The 19,870-nt window shown below is 39.6% G+C and overlaps 1 protein-coding gene and 1 long non-coding RNA gene across 5 annotated transcripts in view; one reads left to right on the top strand and one right to left on the bottom strand.

The window, feature by feature from the left end:
* The window catches only part of fbxo10 (F-box protein 10), a 47,575-nt gene that overhangs the window by 20,035 nt on the left and 7,670 nt on the right, over positions 1-19,870 (top strand). For all 4 annotated transcript variants that reach the window (XM_048528012.2, XM_048528010.2, XM_048528014.2 and 1 more), the window contains 7 exons: positions 75-224; positions 1,856-1,992; positions 4,186-4,256; positions 5,454-5,606; positions 10,892-11,167; positions 13,319-13,629; positions 18,997-19,178. In XM_048528012.2, coding sequence (XP_048383969.1) covers positions 75-224; positions 1,856-1,992; positions 4,186-4,256; positions 5,454-5,606; positions 10,892-11,167; positions 13,319-13,629; positions 18,997-19,178 — 1,280 coding nt within the window. The remainder of the gene's footprint in view (positions 1-74; positions 225-1,855; positions 1,993-4,185; positions 4,257-5,453; positions 5,607-10,891; positions 11,168-13,318; positions 13,630-18,996; positions 19,179-19,870) is intronic.
* Positions 4,447-19,650, bottom strand: LOC125451185 (uncharacterized). Its single transcript, XR_007247244.2, has 3 exons — positions 13,735-19,650; positions 11,722-11,794; positions 4,447-4,608 (listed from the first exon to the last, which is right to left on the bottom strand). It is a non-coding gene; the product is annotated as an uncharacterized LOC125451185 (long non-coding RNA).

Raw genomic sequence — 19,870 nt, 5'->3', positions numbered from 1 at the left:
GCCGCTATAATTCAATATTAATCAAATGTGCTGTGCTTTCAAAATACCTAATAGTACTGCTTCTCGCCCTCCAGATTATAATGATAAGGAATGAAATTAGTCAATGCAAAGCATCTGGAATCTTTTTACGATTGGCAGCAGGTGGTCTAATCGCGGACAACAACATCCACTCCAATTCTGAGGCTGGTATTGATATCCGGAAGGGAGCTAACCCTTTAATACTGGTAATTAACTTCTTATTTTGCGTGGCTGTCTGTTTGCTAACATTGATTTTGCAATGTAGCACATGTTCTTGTAACACTTGATCGCAGTCATAGGAAATAGGAGGTAGAATAGGCCATTTGGCTCTTTGAATCCTTTCTGACTTTCACCCAGATCATTGATTTTCTACCTCCATGACATTTTCGTGCACCATTCTCATACTGCTTGATATCTTTAACATCTAGAAATCTGTCAATCACTGAACCTCCACAACCCTCTGGAGCAGAGAAATCCAAAGATTTACCATCCATTAAGTTCTTTAAAAAACTGCTTCTTCATCTCTGTTGCAAATGGCTTGTCTCTTATTCTGTGACTGTACCCTGATTTTAGATCCCAACACGACCCCACCCCAGTCATTGGACTTTTCTTTCCTGTATCCATCCTTTCAAGCCCTGTAAGAGTTTTGTACGCTTCCATGAACAGAAATACCAGGATTTTCTTTTAAAAATGCCAAGAATCTTTTTCCATTCACACCTGTTAAAAAATACTCTTGTAGATTCCCTCCTATATAATGCCACTATCATTTTGACATTTCTACTAATATTGCATGTTGTATCAGTCCCAAATTGATGGGATAAAAATCTCTACTAGTCTTCTGGCTGTACTGATTCTGCATGAATGACTGTAGGTGTTGTCCCAGTGACCAGGACCTCTTGACACAAAAGAGCCTCCAACTTGTGTAAATTGGAGATCATACTAAGAATGGTGATGAGCCATCCTGCTACAAAAAAGAAGTGCACTTCACTGATATTGGGATTAAACAGTCTTGAGATAGAATAGAGAGTGACTTACTCCACCTAGTTCATAATTGTCTGTTTGATGTGATGGATTCTTCCTTAATTTCAACATTTGTCAAAGGGTGCAATAAACCTTACTGTTGAATCATCGTCGTTGCATGTTCAGTTTGTTTTATCTCTGTTGCTAAGTCTCTGTAGTTTTATGAGATAACAAAGTGGACAGGATGTAAACAAACCCATCTTAGTCGTACGAGTTGGAAACCTAGATCATCAAATCCAATACAGTGCTGTGTTGATACCAACACAACACTATATTTGATAGAAAGCGATTGACTTTTCTTCAGGAATAAAAATTGACGATGAGATTCTGTCATGATGTTAGGTGCAGTTGGATTACCGAGAAATACAAACTCTTGTAAACACGTGGTTGGGAGTTGGAACAATGACCTAAGGTCAATTATAGCATGCTTTCAACACACTAATGTTGAAATATTTGCCTATCTATCTTCAGTGTACATACATCATTTAATTAGAGTAAGGCTGGTTCTGTTTAACAGCTTTCCTTAACTCCAGTGTCAGGAGTACCGTATTGGTATGCATTCACACCCTGTCCCTATATACACAGACTTGGAATAAATTTGCTAGGTGTGGAGAAAGGCAAGAACATTGCTCTGTATGGGTTAACCACTCAAACCAGAACAATAGTTGAGCTATTTTACGTTGGTTTAATAATGCATTCCGTTTGAGTCTCATTCTTCAAAAAAAAGCAGTAGCTGTTGTGTGGCAGAGACCATGACACTCAAGCAGCAATTCTCAAATGTGGCACTTCCCTCTTGTTGTTTTGGTTTGCTGTGCAGTGCAACCAGATTCACAGTGGCCATCGCTCAGGAATTGTTGTGCTTGGGAATGGAAAAGGCATCATTCGCAGTAATCGAATCTATGGAAATAAAGAAGCTGGAATCTACATTTTGTATAATGGAAACCCTGTGGTGAGGTGAGTACTCCCGTAACCTGTCTCACTTGCAGCTTCTGTCATTTTCGTTCTAATCTCTCACACACAGCAGTGACTCCCTGGGGTTTTGTGTAATGCCTGACTGAGCAATAAAGATATTTGCATGACCTGGAGTTTTTTTAAAATACATTTGTATTTTGATGCTTGCCACCTGAGGTATAATAAGGCAATACACAATGTGTTTTGTTTTTAAAAGAGTAATTGCTGAATATGGAAAACAGCTGCATTACTTGAGTGTGTATCATGAATAGTTAAATGTAACCTGCACATCTTCATTAAAAAGTAACAGTGGATAAAGGTGCATTGTACACTCGAAATCTGGGAGACTTGCTATTAGCCATTCAACTGAGCTTGATTTCAAAGTATTGATTTTATTTTTTGAAAAGGTAGTTTGGAATGTTAAAACTCTGACTTAGACACTGACCATAATTTTCCAATACACATTTTTGAAGTGTAGATGCAAGTTATCCATCGGGACCCCATGGAATGCCCATTGTAGCAGACTCTGAAAAAAATTGCCCAGGAATTTGAAGATTCCCTTTGGCAATTCATATATGCTTGGAATCCTCCGAAGTATCCATTTAGTTTGGAGGTTTCAGCTTAAAATATGTAAATACTTACTCAAGATAAGTTAGTCTATTAAATACCTGTCTAACTCCTGAGTAACTTGTTAAACTGAGCTACAACTTCCCTCAAAACCCTCATCTGCACCTCTTAGAGCCCTTATACTCTACACATCTCCAACCCAACACTCCCAGAGTAGATATCCCCCAGAACCTGACTAATTCTCCCCACTTACCCCACTCTGAACCTGAGATCCCCTTGCCCAATTCAGGCTGACATCTCCTTATCCCTGCTGATCCAGACCTGTTATCTCACTTACCCTGCTTCCAGATCTGACACCCCAACCTTGCCATGCCCAATCATCCCCCACACTCGCTGATTATCTCAACTCTCCATTGTTTGCACCCTAACCCCTCACTTACAAGTGCTCTGTTTGATTGCCACTCCTTAGAGAATCTGGCCCAATGTATTTATTTTCAAAAATCCATCATTGGTTCTGATCAAAACAAAATCACCATCAAACAGATACTTGATTGTATTTTTCAGTTTTAGCCTGACTTTTAGTTTATAAAGATGTTGATGATTAGGCAATTAACATCTTCATGATACTTCAAGTAGATGGCAACATTATCAAGTCAGCGAGTTTTGATAAGATTTGTAGCTCAGGTTGAGGTTCTGGATGTGAGTTTGCTCGCTGAGCTGGAAGGTTAGTTTTCAGAGGTTTCGTCACCATTCTAGGTAACATCATCAGTGAGCCTCCGATGAAGCGCTGGTGTTATGTCCCACATATGGGACATCAATATGAGAACAGGAAATGACATCACCAACCCAAGGAAACCTAAACAGATAAATAGAAAGCGGGATATAACACCAGCGCTTCGTCGGTGGCTCACTGATGATGTTACCTAGAATGGTGATGAAATGTCTGAAAACTAACCTTCCAGCTCAGCGAGCAAACTCACATCCAGAACGTTATCGAGTCCCAAAATTACCACAGTCAAAGTTTTTGGCTGATGGTACTGAGGTTTGGCTCAGTGATGGCATTCCTGACTGTTGAGTCAGAAAGTTGTTTGTTCAATGTACCATTTTGGAGATATGAGCACAAAATGCAAATCGACACTTTGTCGTGGTATTGGGGGAGTGCCACATACTGTGCTGTCTTTTGGAGGAAACATTAAGCCTGTTTCTCAGGTATCCTTGGTCAATTTCTGCATATCAATCAATACCACTGGAAAACAGTCACTTATATAATAGCTCCTTGCGAGATCTTGTTAGGACAAATTGGGTGCCGCATTTTCTCCACTCCAAAACTGATTGATTGTGCATCAGGGGTACTTCACTGACTGAGTGGCATCTTGACCTCATGAAAGATTCATCATAAATTTAAGATCTTTCTTCACTCTCTCTAAAAGTACCGAGCGTCATTTGGCGTGCATGTGAAAGAGGAGAAGCATCCAAAGGAGAATATGGTAGGGGTAGAGGCTGGAGCCCTGGGATATGCCAGTAGTAACTGCGCTGTGGTCTAATGTTCCCCTCTTTAACCACTCTCAATCGAGACAGTAATTGTGCCTGGAGGAATCCATACCCAGTTCATAATGTGTCTCTTCGCAGTGGGAATCACATCTACCAAGGACTTGCGGCTGGTGTTGCAGTGAATGAAAATGGAAGGGGCCAAATATTAGGTCAGTTTCCAGCTTCACACAGTGAAAAACACTGGATATTTTAACATAACGGAATTAAAAATTTAGTGGATCTATGCTTGTTTTGCTGTTCTCTGTTTTATCCAAAATTCAAGCACACACATTCTTTCAAGAAACTGGTGGAGGGTGTATTTTTATTATAATTCATTTGTATAACCTCCCCAATGTGTGATTTACCTGCTGTATTTCCGCTCAAATGTTCATAACTTTGCAAAAAAAAACTGCATCCATCAGGATGGATTGCACTTCTCCAAACTTCGTTGATATGCACTGCACAATTTTTGTCTGTGTTCTTGGTTTGATCAAATAATTAGAGTTTGTAGCATTTCTGTTCCTGGAAATGGAAAAAAAAATTGAGTGGGAGTCAGTTGGTGGAGATCATTTACAACTATTCCGTCTTGTTAGGGAATGTGTGCAGTTAGGGTGGGCTTGGGCAGTGTTCTCATGCTTCTTGCTGACACATTACCTGGTGACTTTCACTGTTTACATCCACTGTTTACATTCACTAAGAAGTGGTTAGAATCATAGAATCCCTACAGTGTGGGAGCAGGCCATTTGGCCCATCAAGTCCACGCCAACCCTCTGAAGAGCATCCAACTCAGCACCACCCCCTGCATGCCCTCGACACTGTGGGCAATAGCATAGCCAATCCATCTAACCTGCACATCTTTGGACTGAGAGAGGAAGCTGGAGCGCCTGGAGGAAACCCACGCAGACACAGGGAGAACGTGCAGAATCCATAGAGACAGTTGCCCAAGGCTAGAATCAAACCCAGGTCCCTGGCATTGAGGCAGTAGTGCTAGCCCCTGAGTCGCCCCCTAATCATAACACCATAAACATAATAGCACAGCTTATATGCTATCCGAAAAGAAGAGAAATGTTGGAGAAAAGAAAATGATAGAGAGTTACTGAAACATTCGTGAGTCTTAGAAATGGTACACTTCAGTGTTGTCAGGCAGTTGCAGAACTCGAACACGTTTTCATTTCTTAAGGAATTTAATGTCCATCACACTAGTAAATTCTACCAAGGTCCAATCCATACCCAGGGAAATGGGTGTAAATGGCAAAACACTGCCAGTTCCACCAAAAATCCACTGCTTCAGTTATTACAATGCTTAAAGCAGTTTTTGATTCCCAGTTTATTGATGTCATATTACATGCATCTTGTTTCATTTTTAGAAAATATTATACGTGAGAATCATTGGGGAGGTGCAGATATTCGGCGAGGAGGAGATCCTGTTCTGCGAAAGAATCTTATCTGTTATGGGTATTCAGATGGAGTTGTTGTGGGCGAACGAGGGAAAGGCTTAATAGAAGGAAATACCATTTATGGTAAGGGTTCAGTGAATTACATTACAGCTCATCTTGTAAATTTCTGTACCTTGTGTAATGAAATCTCAGAGTAGGTTTGTTTTTTGCTATACTGGCCTGAGTGCAGTTTATTTGAATATAAATTGAAATGTCTTGTCTGACAAAACTTTTTATTTACTTTGGAAAGGATTTCTGGACCTCAGATCTGAATTTTATAAATTCTCCAGCACAGAAGCAGGCCTTTTGGGCCAGCAAACCTGTGCCAAAATGTATACTCCACACAAGCTGCCACCTACTTTCAAAATCCATCACAAATAAAACAACGTTGAAACAGCTGTTTTACAAAATGCACTTTTCTCTTTATATGGATTTGTTAGAATCCTTACTTGGGCACCTCTGTCATGGAATAGTTTCTGGTTATTTTGCTGCAGAACATGCCCCAGGCCCACTAAAGTAATGAATGGTATTGAAATAAATCAGTTCAAATACATCAAGGGGTCTTGGTGAACACAATATTCAGCATCAAAAACAAAGTTGCTGGAAAGCTCAGCAGGTCTGGCAGCATCTGTGGAGGGGAAAACAGAGTTAACGTTTCGGGTCCAGTGACCCTTCCTCAGAACAGCATCTGCAGTTCTTTTTGGTTTTTATTGACAATATTCAGCATGCTCTTCTAGTCCAGAGCTGCAACCAACAAAGCCTGGTAGGATGTTAAACTGCAGCAATTTGTAAAATGGTTTTTAAATCGAAGTCAATAGTTCCTTGGTCAGATGGCACCTCGAGCGCGGTGTCATGCGATTATGAAACAGCCACTCAACCTGTGATGGGTGTATAGAAGAGCCATTAGGCCCCCCTCCCCAGAATTAAAGATGTTGGATAAAGAGGAGTGAAATATTGGCTTTTCTATCTGAAATGGAGGTGCCTGAGAGTTGACATTGTAAAGTTTTACTCGATGATAAAAAGATTGGAACAAGTCGCTTGGAGAAATACTATTAGGCAGTCAAAAACAGATCATAAATTTCAAATGAGTAAAAGGTAAATTTTAATCTGACGTTAGGAAGTACTTTTTACAGAGAATGATCAACAATTTTAAATAGACTTTGAGCAATGAAAGTCAAAATCCTTGGATGACTGAAGACACAGTGAGATGCTCTGATGTGGTGGGAGTCAAAGTGAAATAGATTTGTATTTTAAAAGGAACGTAAATGGATAAAGAACAGAAGAATAGCTCTTTCAAAGATTCAGCACTGATACTATGGGTAAATTACTTGTTTCTGTGCTTTTAAGATTCAATGACATCCTGTGAGCAGCGGTGTTCCACAGGGATTGGAACTGGGTTCACTTTTGTTTGCCATTTACAAAAATGATTTGGATGAGAATGTAGGAGGCATGGTTAGTAAGTTTGTAGGTGGCATAGTGGACACAGTGAAGAAGGTTGTCTAAGATTACAAAGAGATCTTGATCAATTGGGTCAGTGAGCTGAGGAGTGCCAGATGGAGTTTAGTTAGGAAAAAATAAGTATTGCATTTTGGTAAAACAAACAAGGGCAGGACTTGTACAGTTAATGATAGGGCCTTGGGTAGTGTTGTAGAGCAGAGAGACCTGGAGGCTCAGGTACATAACTCTTTAAAATTTGTGTCATGGGTAGAGAGGATGGTTAAGAAGGCATTTAGCCTGTTTGTCTTGGTTGCTCAGACCTTTGAGTATAGGCATTGGGGCGTCCTGCTGAGGTTGTACAGGACGTTAGTGAGAATTCTTCTGGAATACTGTGTATTGTTTTGGTCACCCTGCTGTAGAAAGGATGTTATTAAATAGGAGAGAGTTTAGAAAAGATTTACCAGGATGTTGCTGGAAATGGAGGGTTTGAGTTATAAAAATAGGCAAGGAATTTTTTCACTGGAGCATAGGATGTTCAGGGGTGACTCAATAGGGGTTTATAAAATCACAATGGGCATAGATAAAGTGAATAGCAAGGGTTTTTTCCCTAGGGTGGGGTAGTTCAAAACCAGAGAAGAGATAATGGGAACTGCAGATGCTGGAGAATCCAAGATAACACAGTGTGAAGCTGGATGAGCACAGCAGCCAAGCAGCACCTCAGGAGCACAAAAGTGCTCCTGAGGTGCTGCTTGGCCTGCTGTGTTCATCCAGCTTCACACTTTTTATTATCTCAAAACTAGGGAATATATTTTTAAGCCGAGAACAGAAAGATTTACAAAGGACGTGAGGAGCAACTGTGGTGGATGCAGGTATGGTTACAACATTTTTTTAAAAATTGGATAAGTACAGGAATAGGAAAGGCTTGGCGAGCTTTGGGCCATGTCCGGGCAGGTGAGACTAGTTTAGTTTGGGATGGTGATCAGCGTGGACTAGTTGAACTAAAAGGTCTGCTTCCATGCTGTATGACTCTGATAGAAGGCTGTTTGAAAAGTTGCCCTCAGATGGGCTAAAGAGCTTCACTGAACATTTTTAATAGGTGAACACTAAAAGCAGTTTCTCTGGTTTCTTACTTGACTGATTAGATTTATTAACTAAATGGGAACATGCTGATGAAGTCTCTCGATCTTAATTGCCATTTTTGCCCCTTTTGCCATTGCACTGCTTTTCCCTTCAGGACTGCTGAACATTCGAGAAATTTGTCATTAATTCAGTGATTTCATATAAACAGTCCCACTGGATTGGTTTTTTAAAAAAAATTGCCCTGCAAAATTTGAGAGCTGTGATGGGAATACAGTGTTGTTAATTTCTCTGACTTAATTTGCATGGTTGTCAAATCAGCCTGCTCTGTTAACAACCTCCTTTACAGCCATGACAAGACTAGAGTGGGAAATTAACCTTTTACACTCGGAGCTTATAATTATACTGGATGAAACCTGAACATGTTTGACCACTTGTGTCCAATTTATTTTGATCAAAGAATCTGGTACTTTAACAGGTTTTTTTGCCTTAGGCTTGTTGGCGATTTTATTGTTGATTTGCAGTTACTTTGGAATTTGGACTTCAATCAGTCAATCAATCTTTTCCATTGAAAATTAAATTTTCAACATCTGTTTTATTCTAGAGTAATTTGCCAAATGTGGCATTTATCATGCATTGTTCTGGGTTCCATATCATTAGAGCAATATAGAGAAGGTGCAAAAAAGATTAGTAAGATCGATACATTATAACTCCATTCAATTATATCAGGAAAGATTGAATAGGTTTCTCTTTCTCTAGAAATAAGCAGGTTGAAGAGGAGACCTGTTTGAGGCCTTTAAACCTTAAATGTACAACTGTAACTAATAAACCCAGAATGGAATTCAGGAAAAGCTTTATTTAAAGTGAGTTGAAAATGTAGAACTTACAATAACAGGGAATAGTGTGAATTCCGTTTAAGGGAAAAGCTGCAAAAGCATGTGTGGAGAATGGCAGCTCATTATTTAATATGAGTTGACAATGTGGTGATATGTGAATATTTAACAGCGATCATAATACTGTGAAGTTCAGTGTAAAATTTGGAAGGAAGAAACATGGAGCAACTAAGATTCTAGATTTAGATGAAGTTGACTTTAGTGGAATGAGACAGTCTATCCAACTGTAAACCAGGAAAATTGGCTCAAAAAGGAACAGAATACAGCTTGCTGAAAAAAAAACAACCATTTACAACTGAAGAGATAACAGTCACCATAAAAGAAATAAAAAGCGAACATAAAGAAGTATAGATCCTAGCAAATGGGGAAAAATACCAAGAGTTGGGAAAGGTTAACAAAGCAGGTAGTAAGATCTACAAAAGGTAACATGCAAAGAAATTGGCACAGGCTATCAAAATCAACACACACACATCATCTAAGTTTTATACTAAGGAAAGAGGGAAGCCAGGAGCAATGTAGGGCCCTTGAAAACAGATATTGTTTATGCCATTAATGAAGATTTTAAGAATGGCAAACATGCTAAATATTAATTTTGCTTCAGTACTTCCAGTAGAGAAAGACGTTAGTGTGCCAAACATCTCTTTAAAACTACTAATAACAACAAAAAATGTTAGTAAGATAATTGCTGTGTGTGTGTTTTTGTGGGGGTGGTGTGGAGATTAAATGTACTTAAGGAACTACAAAATCACAAAGTATACAGCTTTCATTCCAAGATTTTAAAGGCAAGAGATGAACAGGTTATATTAGATAGTACAGTGTAGATTAACCAAAATTTACCTGGAATCCAAGAAATACATTACAAGGAGAGAAAATACAAACTTGAGTTGTATGTTCAGGAATTTTCAATGTTAAGGGTGATTTGATTGACATTTTCAAGCTATTAAGAGGAATAGATAGGGTACGTAGAGAGAAGCCAATTCTGCTTGTTGACGGAGAGCAGGACCAAAGGCCATTGTTTTAAAAAAAAGTGTCAGCTCTTTCAGGACTGAAATTAGGAATAACGTGTTCACATTAAAGTGGTTGAAGTGTGGAAACATCTACAGATGCAAGATGAGTTATTAATTTTTACAATCTCAAAATTTAAGACACTTTGGCTTAGCAAAGGTATCAAGGAAGATGGGACAATGGCTGGCATATAGAATTAGGCCACAAATCTGACTCAAGGGACTGAGTGGCTTACTCCTCTTCCTCTGAATAGAAAGTAATGCTGCTAAGGTTCTACATAGAGGGGAATAAGAAGGCTGATGTGCTTACACCCCCTGAAGTTGCCACAGTGACAAGAATGGTCTTTGATTCCACTCCCAGTCAGAACCAGGGTAACGCCCATTAGCAAAAAGCAGTTGGTAAGAGCCATCGCAGTCACAAGAGGGCATAGCTTTAGGGTAAGGGGCAGGAGATTCAGAAGGGATTTGGAGAAAGAACTTTTCCACTCAGTGGGTGGTGGGAGTCTGGAATGCCTGGAAAGTAGTAGAGGCTGAAAACCTACAATCTTCAAAAAAATTTTGGTTGAGCAGTTTAAATATCATCACATTTTGACGATGTGAGACAAGCACAGGAGAGTTGGGATTAGTACCCCTTTAGTGGTTGTATTGTGGGTGCAGACAGGATGGGTCAAAGGGCCTTTACTGCGCTATATGATTCTATGTCCATGCAAGTGGGGTCAGTCTCAAATCGTGTGGCACTATTCACTGTCCAGCCTCTTATATGAACATTAGTTATTAGACACGGTTCTGGAGTGGGGTTACTGATGGAACTGTACACCTATGTGAATTGCACTTTTCTGGAAAAGATAGGAGAAGGAAAAGATCAAAATCTGAAAGGACAGATTAACTTTGAATTAAGGTGTTCTGAGCTCTGAATCCCAATTCGAGACATTAATTTAATTTGTAAATATTTGTGCAGGTAACAAAGGTTGTGGTGTGTGGGTCATGTCCTCTAGTCTCCCCCACATTGCTAATAACCAAATCAGCCGTAACAACATCTATGGAGTGGCTGTCTTCTGTTGTAAAGACGATGTAAGTGACTACCTCAACAACCAAGGAGGCGATGAGAATTTCAGTGATGAAGGGGAGATCATCAGCTGGGAAAATGACTTTGACAGTGATGAGGAGAGATACACTTCACACAAGCCAATCACCGTGGCATTGATTGAGTTTAACAACATCAATCATAACGGTGGTAAGTGTATAACCAAAGTTTATAGCAACTTGTGTAAAGTTTGTTAGAACCAAGTGACTAATTAATTTTAGTGGTTAATTTTAAATATCTTCAGACAATTCGTCACAAACCTAAGGCAGAATAACTTAATTTAAAATCGAATTCACAATTTGGTTCAATGAGAATCTACAGTAATGGAAATGGAAGGAAGTAGCTTTTGGAATTAAAGCTATTCTATTTCTTCTAATAAAAAAACTGTTAACAAAGTCCTCAAATTGGTGTGAAATTATGTAAAATTCAAGATGGACAGAGACCCATATGGAGCTGAAACACTTGTTGAGACTATTGAGCTGAATGACCAGTCTGTACTGGTAATTCTTGCTTTTGTGCTGAATTAGACATGAGTTTTTCTTTGGCCTCATTTTTTTTTCCTAAATGAAGATATGCCTTTGGTGAACCACTTGCATAACCACTAGCGAATGCCCCATTTGCTGCCAAGTTTTATCGAAGGATGGGCTGCATTATCAGGCTAGGGACACAATACTAAGCAAAACATACTGTGGGGAAATTTTTACCTTCTGGTGCGCTCTCAAATTAGCCATGCCCCTTGCCAAGATGTTCCAATACAGTTGTACCGCTGGCATCCTCCTAGCAATGAAGAACATTTCCCAGTTATGTTCTGTTCACATACGACAAGATACATTTAACATCCCATCAGTCTACTCCTGATCATCAGCAAAGCAATAGAAAGGATAGGCCACAGTGCTGTCAAATGGCACTTACTTCACAATAGACTGTTCACAGGCTGTTTGGGTTCTGCAAGGGAGGGATACTTTTCAGTAATACTAAAGTAAATAACATCCATTGTTCAAGATCCTCCCTACCCCCCACAGTGGTAAAGAGTGATTTTGATTTGAGGTGATGGCATGTATTTTTTTTAAATTGCCATTTCACATTTTCCCAACTATCATTTTCAATGACTTCAATTAGCCCTGAAATATGCTAACGTTGAAAATTTCAGAAGTATTACACTGCCTTGATTATTTGCAAATTCTAGGTGGTGTAGGAAAGTTGTTTGCACTGAGAATGAAAAGTTGCATGCAAGTGACAAGGGAAAGTTTGACAAATAAAATGCAGTTTCTTTGTAGAACAAGTGATGACAGGTGAGTTGATCACAATACACCCCATTCCTAAATCTCCTTTCCATTTGGGTGGTGTGTATAATGGAAGGCCAATCTGTTGCCTTTAGTTTGACTCCTGGCAGAGGTTGAATAGCCCTTTGTCCCCCATCCCTGCAACCCCCATGATAGCAGTTAAAGGAAAGCCTCACAACTGACATGACGGCAATTCTGAAAGATTTTTCAAAGGGCCATCTGAACAATTTACTGGCTTTTGTCGAGGCTTAAAGTGCAGAGGATTAGCAGCTATTAGTAATCGGAAACATCCTATTTGATTGACAGTGTGGATTGCTGTCTGGGCTGTTATTTCTCAAGCCGACTGCTTTAAAAGCCAAATGTATCCCTGCATTATTCTGCAGTGATTGTATAACATTCTACCATACATTAACCTGCTCCTTCCTTCTTCGAGGAAGGTCTTGGAAATTCCTTGATGGCCTTCACGTTCATCAGGGTTGCCATTCGTATCCAATGTTGTGCCCTAAGAATGTCACTTCCACGTTCGTGAACTCTGTTTTTACCAAGTTTATGACCAACTTTGCCATCCGTAGTCTCTCCAACAGCTCCCCCAGATGCTCCATGTGATCTTATTCTCATAATATTCCCATATTATCCATTTGATAATTCATATTTCAGCACATTGTTCAGGCTTTTTTGTTCTCAATGCACACTCCAGGCTCACTCCTTATTCCTGTATGGTGGGTGCTAACCAGACCACATTTATTGCCTATCTCTGTTTGTCCTTTTGATATGTTGTCTTCCTCCTTGAACATTTGCAATGCTTGTGGTTATAATGGTGCCCCTAAAATGATGTAATTGGAATTATCAATGTGTTTAGAACGAAATTCAACCATAATATAATTGTGTTGGTTACAGAAAGGGGTTACTGTTGTTCACCAGTTACCCTTTGCTGTTCCAGCCTGTGCATTCATTATTATTGCAGTTTCATGTGCCAACTGAAATCCCATTTTCTTCCCTCTGATTTCTTTTCACACAGCTGCCGGACTCTACATAAAAAGCAGTGAGACACTCAACATAATAGCCAATGCAGTCCATGCCAATCATGACAATGGGATTGCCATTTATCAGAGCAGTCAGTTCACTCACATCACAAACAACAGCATCACCTGCAACAGTGTAGGTGGAGTTCTCGTAGAAACAGGATGCAAAGTTGAACTTCGGGGGAATGGTATCTATGACAACAGTAGCCATGGTGTCACCTCAAAGGGAGAAGGGACTGTCTTGGAGAATGACATCCTGGGAAATCACGGATATGGTCTACAGCTACTTGAGAATGCAGACATGAAGGTGGGTTCTGCATCAGAATTTTGAAAACTGTCTTATGATGTTTGAGGGCCAAACCATCATTTCAAAGAACATACAATTGTGGTATTTTATACGTGTGACACTTACCTCATTGCTGCACTGTGATCTCAGCTCACCACTCTCTGCCATGTTTGGCTCTGTAAAAATTACAGAAATGTTTGAAACTAGAGAAACATACGCGAAGTAGCACGTTTTATTGGTTCTGCGGTTGTTAAAATTGTTTAGAATTGCTTAATGTAGTGGATGATAGTCTTTGAGGCAAAAAGCACATCTGTGGCAGTGATGCCATGGCACTGTGCTTGCCTAGGAGAAAGTGTGCCCCCTGCAGTTGCAGTGACAGCAAGCACAGCATTGTTCAGAGGTCAAATTGTGGAAATGTGCCAATTGATATAACAGATACGACTGCTCAGTCGTTACATAAAAATATTGAAGTCCATCTTTACCAGAGTAGTCAGTCTTTTGATTAACAAAGAGCATGGTCTCCAGTACTGCTTTGTAATGATTATATATGTCATCCCTGCCAAACTCTTTCACCCTGAGAGAAAATAACACACCAGATTCTGTCTCCGTAGCAGCAATTTAAATTAATAACTTAAAGGACAGCATAGCTTAAAGTTTAAAATGGTGGCAGCAGCGTTCACAATCAAAATCCAGCAATTCAAATTTCTGCCTCCCAATCCGCAAACCCACTCCCCATCTTTGCAACACCTCCTGCTTGAGAGAAAAAAAACGAAATATTATGATAAACTGTTTTTTTTCCCTTTTAAAACCTGAACTCCATTACGTTATTGGATCCATAGTCATCCATCTAAAGTTACACATTTTATACCAATTCTGTTTTTTTAAAACATTGAACACTATTATCTTATAAATATTTTTCTTTTAAACTCACGATAACGCATCCACGATAATATTTTTGTGACCTGCAACATGTACAGTCTACAAATGTTTGTAACATGAGACTCTAATGAAATTGTCTGGTGTGGTTGTCCTTAAATCTTTCCAGAAATGTCAAAGGATTGTGATCGATACACACAATCATCTCTGATACATAGTTTGCAACGTAAACGTTAAAATGCTCTAAAGCCGTTACCAAATTCAATAACTCCTTTTCAGTGGTTGAATATTTTCTATGGTGGATATTGAGCTTCTTTAAAAAGTAACCGATTGCCTTTCAATTCCACAATAATCCCCTCGTAACTTCACAGCTTGAACCACTACATTGCTTGCGTCGATGGTGACTTCAAATGGTTTCAAGAAATCTGCCATCGCTAAAACTGGTGCGGTCGCTAACACTGCTTTTAAATTCCCAAATGTGTCCGGGCATTATTCTGACCACCGGAATTTCGTGTTATTTTTTAACAAATCTATCAGCAGTGCCACAATGCTGCTAAGGTGTGGTACAAATTTCCCATAGAACCCACTCATTCCTAAAAAATCATAGCAGTTCCTTCTTCGAGGAAGGTCTTGGAAATTCCTTGATGGCCTTCACGTTCATCAGGGTTGCCATTCGTATCCAATGTTGTGCCCTAAGAATGTCACTTCCACGTTCGTGAACTCTGTTTTTACCAAGTTTATGACCAACTTTGCCATCCGTAGTCTCTCCAACAGCTCCCCCAGATGCTCCATGTGATCTTTCCACAAATGGCTAAAGATCAGTAAGTCATCAATGTAGACGGCACAGTAAGTCAATCCTGCAACAACTTTTCTCATAAGCATTTGAAAAGTGGCTGGTGCGTTTTTCATTCCAAAGGGCAATATTTTAAATTGATACAGCCCATTTGGTTACAAAAGCAGAAGCTTCTTTGGCTCTCTCCGACAAAGGTACTTGACAGTAGCTGTGAACTAAGTCCAACTCTGATGTAAGTGGCTTGTCCTACTTTTTCCATATAGTCCTCCAGCCGTGGAGTTGGGTATGAGTCAAATTTGGCCACAGCAGTGACCTTCCAGTAATCTACACAAGAATCGTTGGGTACCATCAGGTTTGGGAACCAACACAATTCGCGAATTTCACCTGTTTTGACTCATCTCTATGATGTCTTCTTGCAGCATCACTTCCACTTCCTTCTGAAGCTGTGCTGCCTGTGACAGGATTATGCCTGTAGGGGTGTTGTTTTATTGGAACAGCATTCCCTACATCAGCCTCATGTACTATAGTATTAGTCCTCCCAATTCTATTTTTATATTTGTCCTGGTAGTGCTGCAACAAGTCTTTTAATTTAGTTCTCTGTTCCTGGGTCCAATAGCTCAATATCCTATCCTATTCTTAAGGACTTCCTCATTAATCAATTTATTCTGAGGCACATCAAAATTCAAATCATCTGGCAGTAACTAATACCTGTTTCGCTGGGTCCTTTTCCCTGTCATAGTAAGGTATCAGCATTTCACATGACCTACCCAATAATTTTTTTTCCTGTATGGCATCTTTACCAGATAATTCACCTGACTTCACTCTTCTCAGTCTGGTAGGGACCACTAAACATTGCTTTGAAGGGATCTCTTACCTTCAGTAGCAGCACCAATACTTATCCCCACGGGCAAAAGTATGAATTTTACATTTCCAATTGGCTTCTTGCTTCATTAAGTGCTGTGCCTTCTTCAAATGTTGTCCAGCTAATTCACCTACTCTGTTTAATCTTCCTCTTAGCTCAGATACATAATCCAACTGTGAGATCTTTGACTTCAGACCTGTCAGCTTTTCCTTAATTTTAGAGGCCCTCTTGCTTTGTGACCGAATAGCAATTCCAATGGAGTAAACTGAGTCAATTCATTTGTAGCATCTCTAATAGCAAATAATATAAATGGGGTACCTTTATCCCAATGATTTAGCTAATCCTGACAATAAGCCCACAACTTTGTATTTAAAGTCTGATGCCACCATTCCAATGCTCCCTGGGATTCAGGATGTTTCACACCTGATGTAGAGTGTTTGACCTCCTTAAATAATTTGGCAGTAAAACTGGACCCTTGGTTTGACTCAGTCTCCCTGGGTAGTCCATTATGGGTAAACAGAGCAAGCAACTCCTCAATAACCCTTTTTGCTTTGACTTTCTGTAATGGAATTGCCTTGGGAAATCTGGTAGACACATCAGTTATGGTTACCAAATACTGGTTCCCACTTTTGGTTTTAGGCAGGGGACATCCACAATTAACTACAATCTGTGTAAAACCTTCTTCAAATACATTGAAGGTGCTGGTTTTATTACTGCCTGTGACTTTCCTACCATCTGATACGAATAGAAAAATTCAATCCAAGCCAATAAAAATGCTTTTGTATCTTAGCCTGAGTCTTCCTCACTCCTAAATGAGCACCTCCAGGTAGTCTGTGTGCTACATGCTGTACTTCCTGTCTGCATTCCACTGGCAATGCAATCTGGTGAATGTCTGCCAGTTTTTCATCCTCTCTAACTTGCCCAGGTTTCCATCTTAAAATTTTATCATTAAGGTAATAGCGTTCTGGAGCACATTCTGATTCCTTTTCTGTGTAGGCTTTATGATATAAACGCTATATTGTTTCATCTTTTAGTTGTAACTCCATTAGTCTTTCAGAACTAAACACCTCTGCCTGATCCCCTTTACCATTTCATCAGAGTATCAGCTAACTGGACCTCAACTTCATCTTTCTCTTTTGTTTTCCCTTCTTGTTTTAATTTATGGTTGTGGGATCTTTCCAGGGTATTTTTCTTTTACCTCCTCAGATCCCTGATTTTCTTTTGGATTTTCCACTACAAATGGGAATCACTGCCACCTGTGATCCAGCTATATTGTTTCCAAGAACAAATTGTATTCCTGGAATAGCCATTTTTTTCCATCACTTCCCCAGCCTTGAATGGACTTTCTACTCTTTTCTCTTACACAGGGGAACATTAATCTTCTCTCCATTGATCCCTCAGGTTACCATCCTCTCAGGCAATATTTCAGAAGGACTGCAAATACTTTCATCTCTTATTATTATCGCTCCAATATCTCTCTCAATATTTTGGCTTCTTTACCTACACCCCCTGTCCTACCTGAGTAAACTTTACCCACAGAGGTGAAGTCTTTGATGAGATCGGGTGCCATCTCACTATCCAGCCCATGACTAGGCTGTGCACTCTCCAGCAGTTCCTCAACTTCTCTTGGGATTTCCTTCACTAACTCAACTAATCCCACTGGTTTAGCCTGTTTCACCACATTCTTTTGCCCAGTGCCCCTCTTAGACCACCAGCACTGTGACTTTGTGTGTCTCCTTCAACTACAGTGGAAACACCTGAGGCCTTTCACCCTCTTGGGGTTCTTTTCTCACATGTGGTAAACAGTTCCCAGTGTGATCTGCTATTTGCTTTTCATCGAAGATCTCCCTTTTCCCCAATTTCTGTCCCTCACGGAATGAAATTGCTCTCGGAAGATAGATTTTGGTTTGTGCGCTATTGCGTATTCATCCACCGTCTCTAGCTTTTCTCGCTGTTTTAACGTTCTATTCCTCAACATGAGGTCTTATCATTTGTTTTTAAAACTGTTCCAGCAGAATAATCTCTCCAAGAGCCTTGTATGTCTCTTCTATCTTTAATGCTCTCGCCCATCTATCGAAGTTGCTCTGTTTAATTGTTTCCAACCCAGTACTAAGTCTGACTTGGTTCCTTCCTTACATTTCTGAATCGTTGTCTGTATGCTTCTTGTGCCAATTCATATGCACTCAAAATAAGCCTGTTTTACTTCTTCATAGCCTCCTGACACCTCCTTTAGACAGCGCTGCAAACACCTTGCTAGCTCTGCCTACCAATTTGGTCTGAATTGACGTTACCCAGTGGATGGAGATGGCACAGAGCACTCAGGATAATGCATAACCCGACTGTAATTTCAAGAGACTAAACTCTGATTTTGTTTAGATTTATATTAGTTGGCCTTGTATATTATTGGTATAGCGTACCATTAGAATCTTGTTTAATTGGGAATAGCTTGTAGTTAGAACGGGTTTATTCGGTTTGTTAATAGTTCAGTTAATTTGTTCCCTGTTGGATAGATAAATTATTACTTGTTGATTATAAAGTGAGTGTCAGGGATTTGTTTTATTTAACCACTAGAAGTTGCTGAAAGGCAGGTTGCACCACTTTTCACATTCCTTTTGCAGGTTATAGAGCAAGGTGCGCCTCCTTGGGTGTTTTGGTGTTAATTCTCAAGAGTGGGGTTCACCGAATGCTTTATAACAATTGTCATCATTTTAATTTTTTTCAGTTTGAATTCCTATATCTCAGTTTAAGAGGCATGAATTTTATTGGGTGGCTTTGTGAATGTACCTGACCCTCATCGTTGGTTTTATTAGGTTTGGGATGGATCCATGATTTGATGCTTAGATGTGCTTTACTTCAGGTGACGAAGAACAGAATCCAATCCCTTCATGACTATGGTATTGCTATCTTGGACCAAGCTAAGGGAGCAGTGCAAGAAAATCAAATCTTCAGAGGAAAAGTAGGGAAGACCATTTTAGAGAAAACAGAAAACCCAGAAAAATGTACTGTACAAAGCAATGAAATTTTATCCTGCAGCAAAAAGTAAGTCCTGTTCTTATGCTTTTTTTGTCTTTATCCATGGGAAATTTTACATAACGGACCAAATATCAACCTTCTCTGCTGCTTATTTTCAACTCTGTGCACCCCACACCTTATCAGACTGCAGTGGGTTTAGTGGGATCTCTATCTCCCAGTTCCTGACTTGAGAAGCTCCTGGTGAGATATTCTGTTCCCTGAGCCTCTGAATTTCAGCTCCATTTTAAAAAAACTCATGTAATTTTCATTGCAGAGTCGATATAAATCAGATTAATAGTCAGAATTCTATTGAATGGCTTGCTTTTAGTTTTGTTTGGAGAACAGATTTTAACTTCTAAGTAATTAAAAAAAATAGTCCTCTCATAGCAACAACTCAAGTAGTGCAGTCAGGATCGAGTCGGTGTCGAGTGAAAAGGTGCTTTGCACTGAATTTCAAAGAGGTTTTTCTCAGCTTGCAGAGCAAGTGGATCCTCAAACTGAGGACCTGGAATCTTGAATAAGTTCATCAATCCGACACTCCCTGCAATGACTAGCACTGATATTCCTGATTCCAATGAACAAGCTATTTAGACAATTCTTTATTTGGGGAAAATGCCATAAGGTGAGATTTGAAGTTGAGTTTAAAGATAGTTTTGTGGGATAAGGAGACTGATTGTTTAGATAATGGCCATGCTTTTGTTGAGGTTTTTATTGAGGAA

This window comes from Stegostoma tigrinum, chromosome 3 (assembly GCF_030684315.1).
Source record: "Stegostoma tigrinum isolate sSteTig4 chromosome 3, sSteTig4.hap1, whole genome shotgun sequence".
NCBI classification, from domain to species: Eukaryota; Metazoa; Chordata; class Chondrichthyes; order Orectolobiformes; family Stegostomatidae; genus Stegostoma; species Stegostoma tigrinum.
This window is presented reverse-complemented; position numbering and strand designations above follow the sequence as displayed.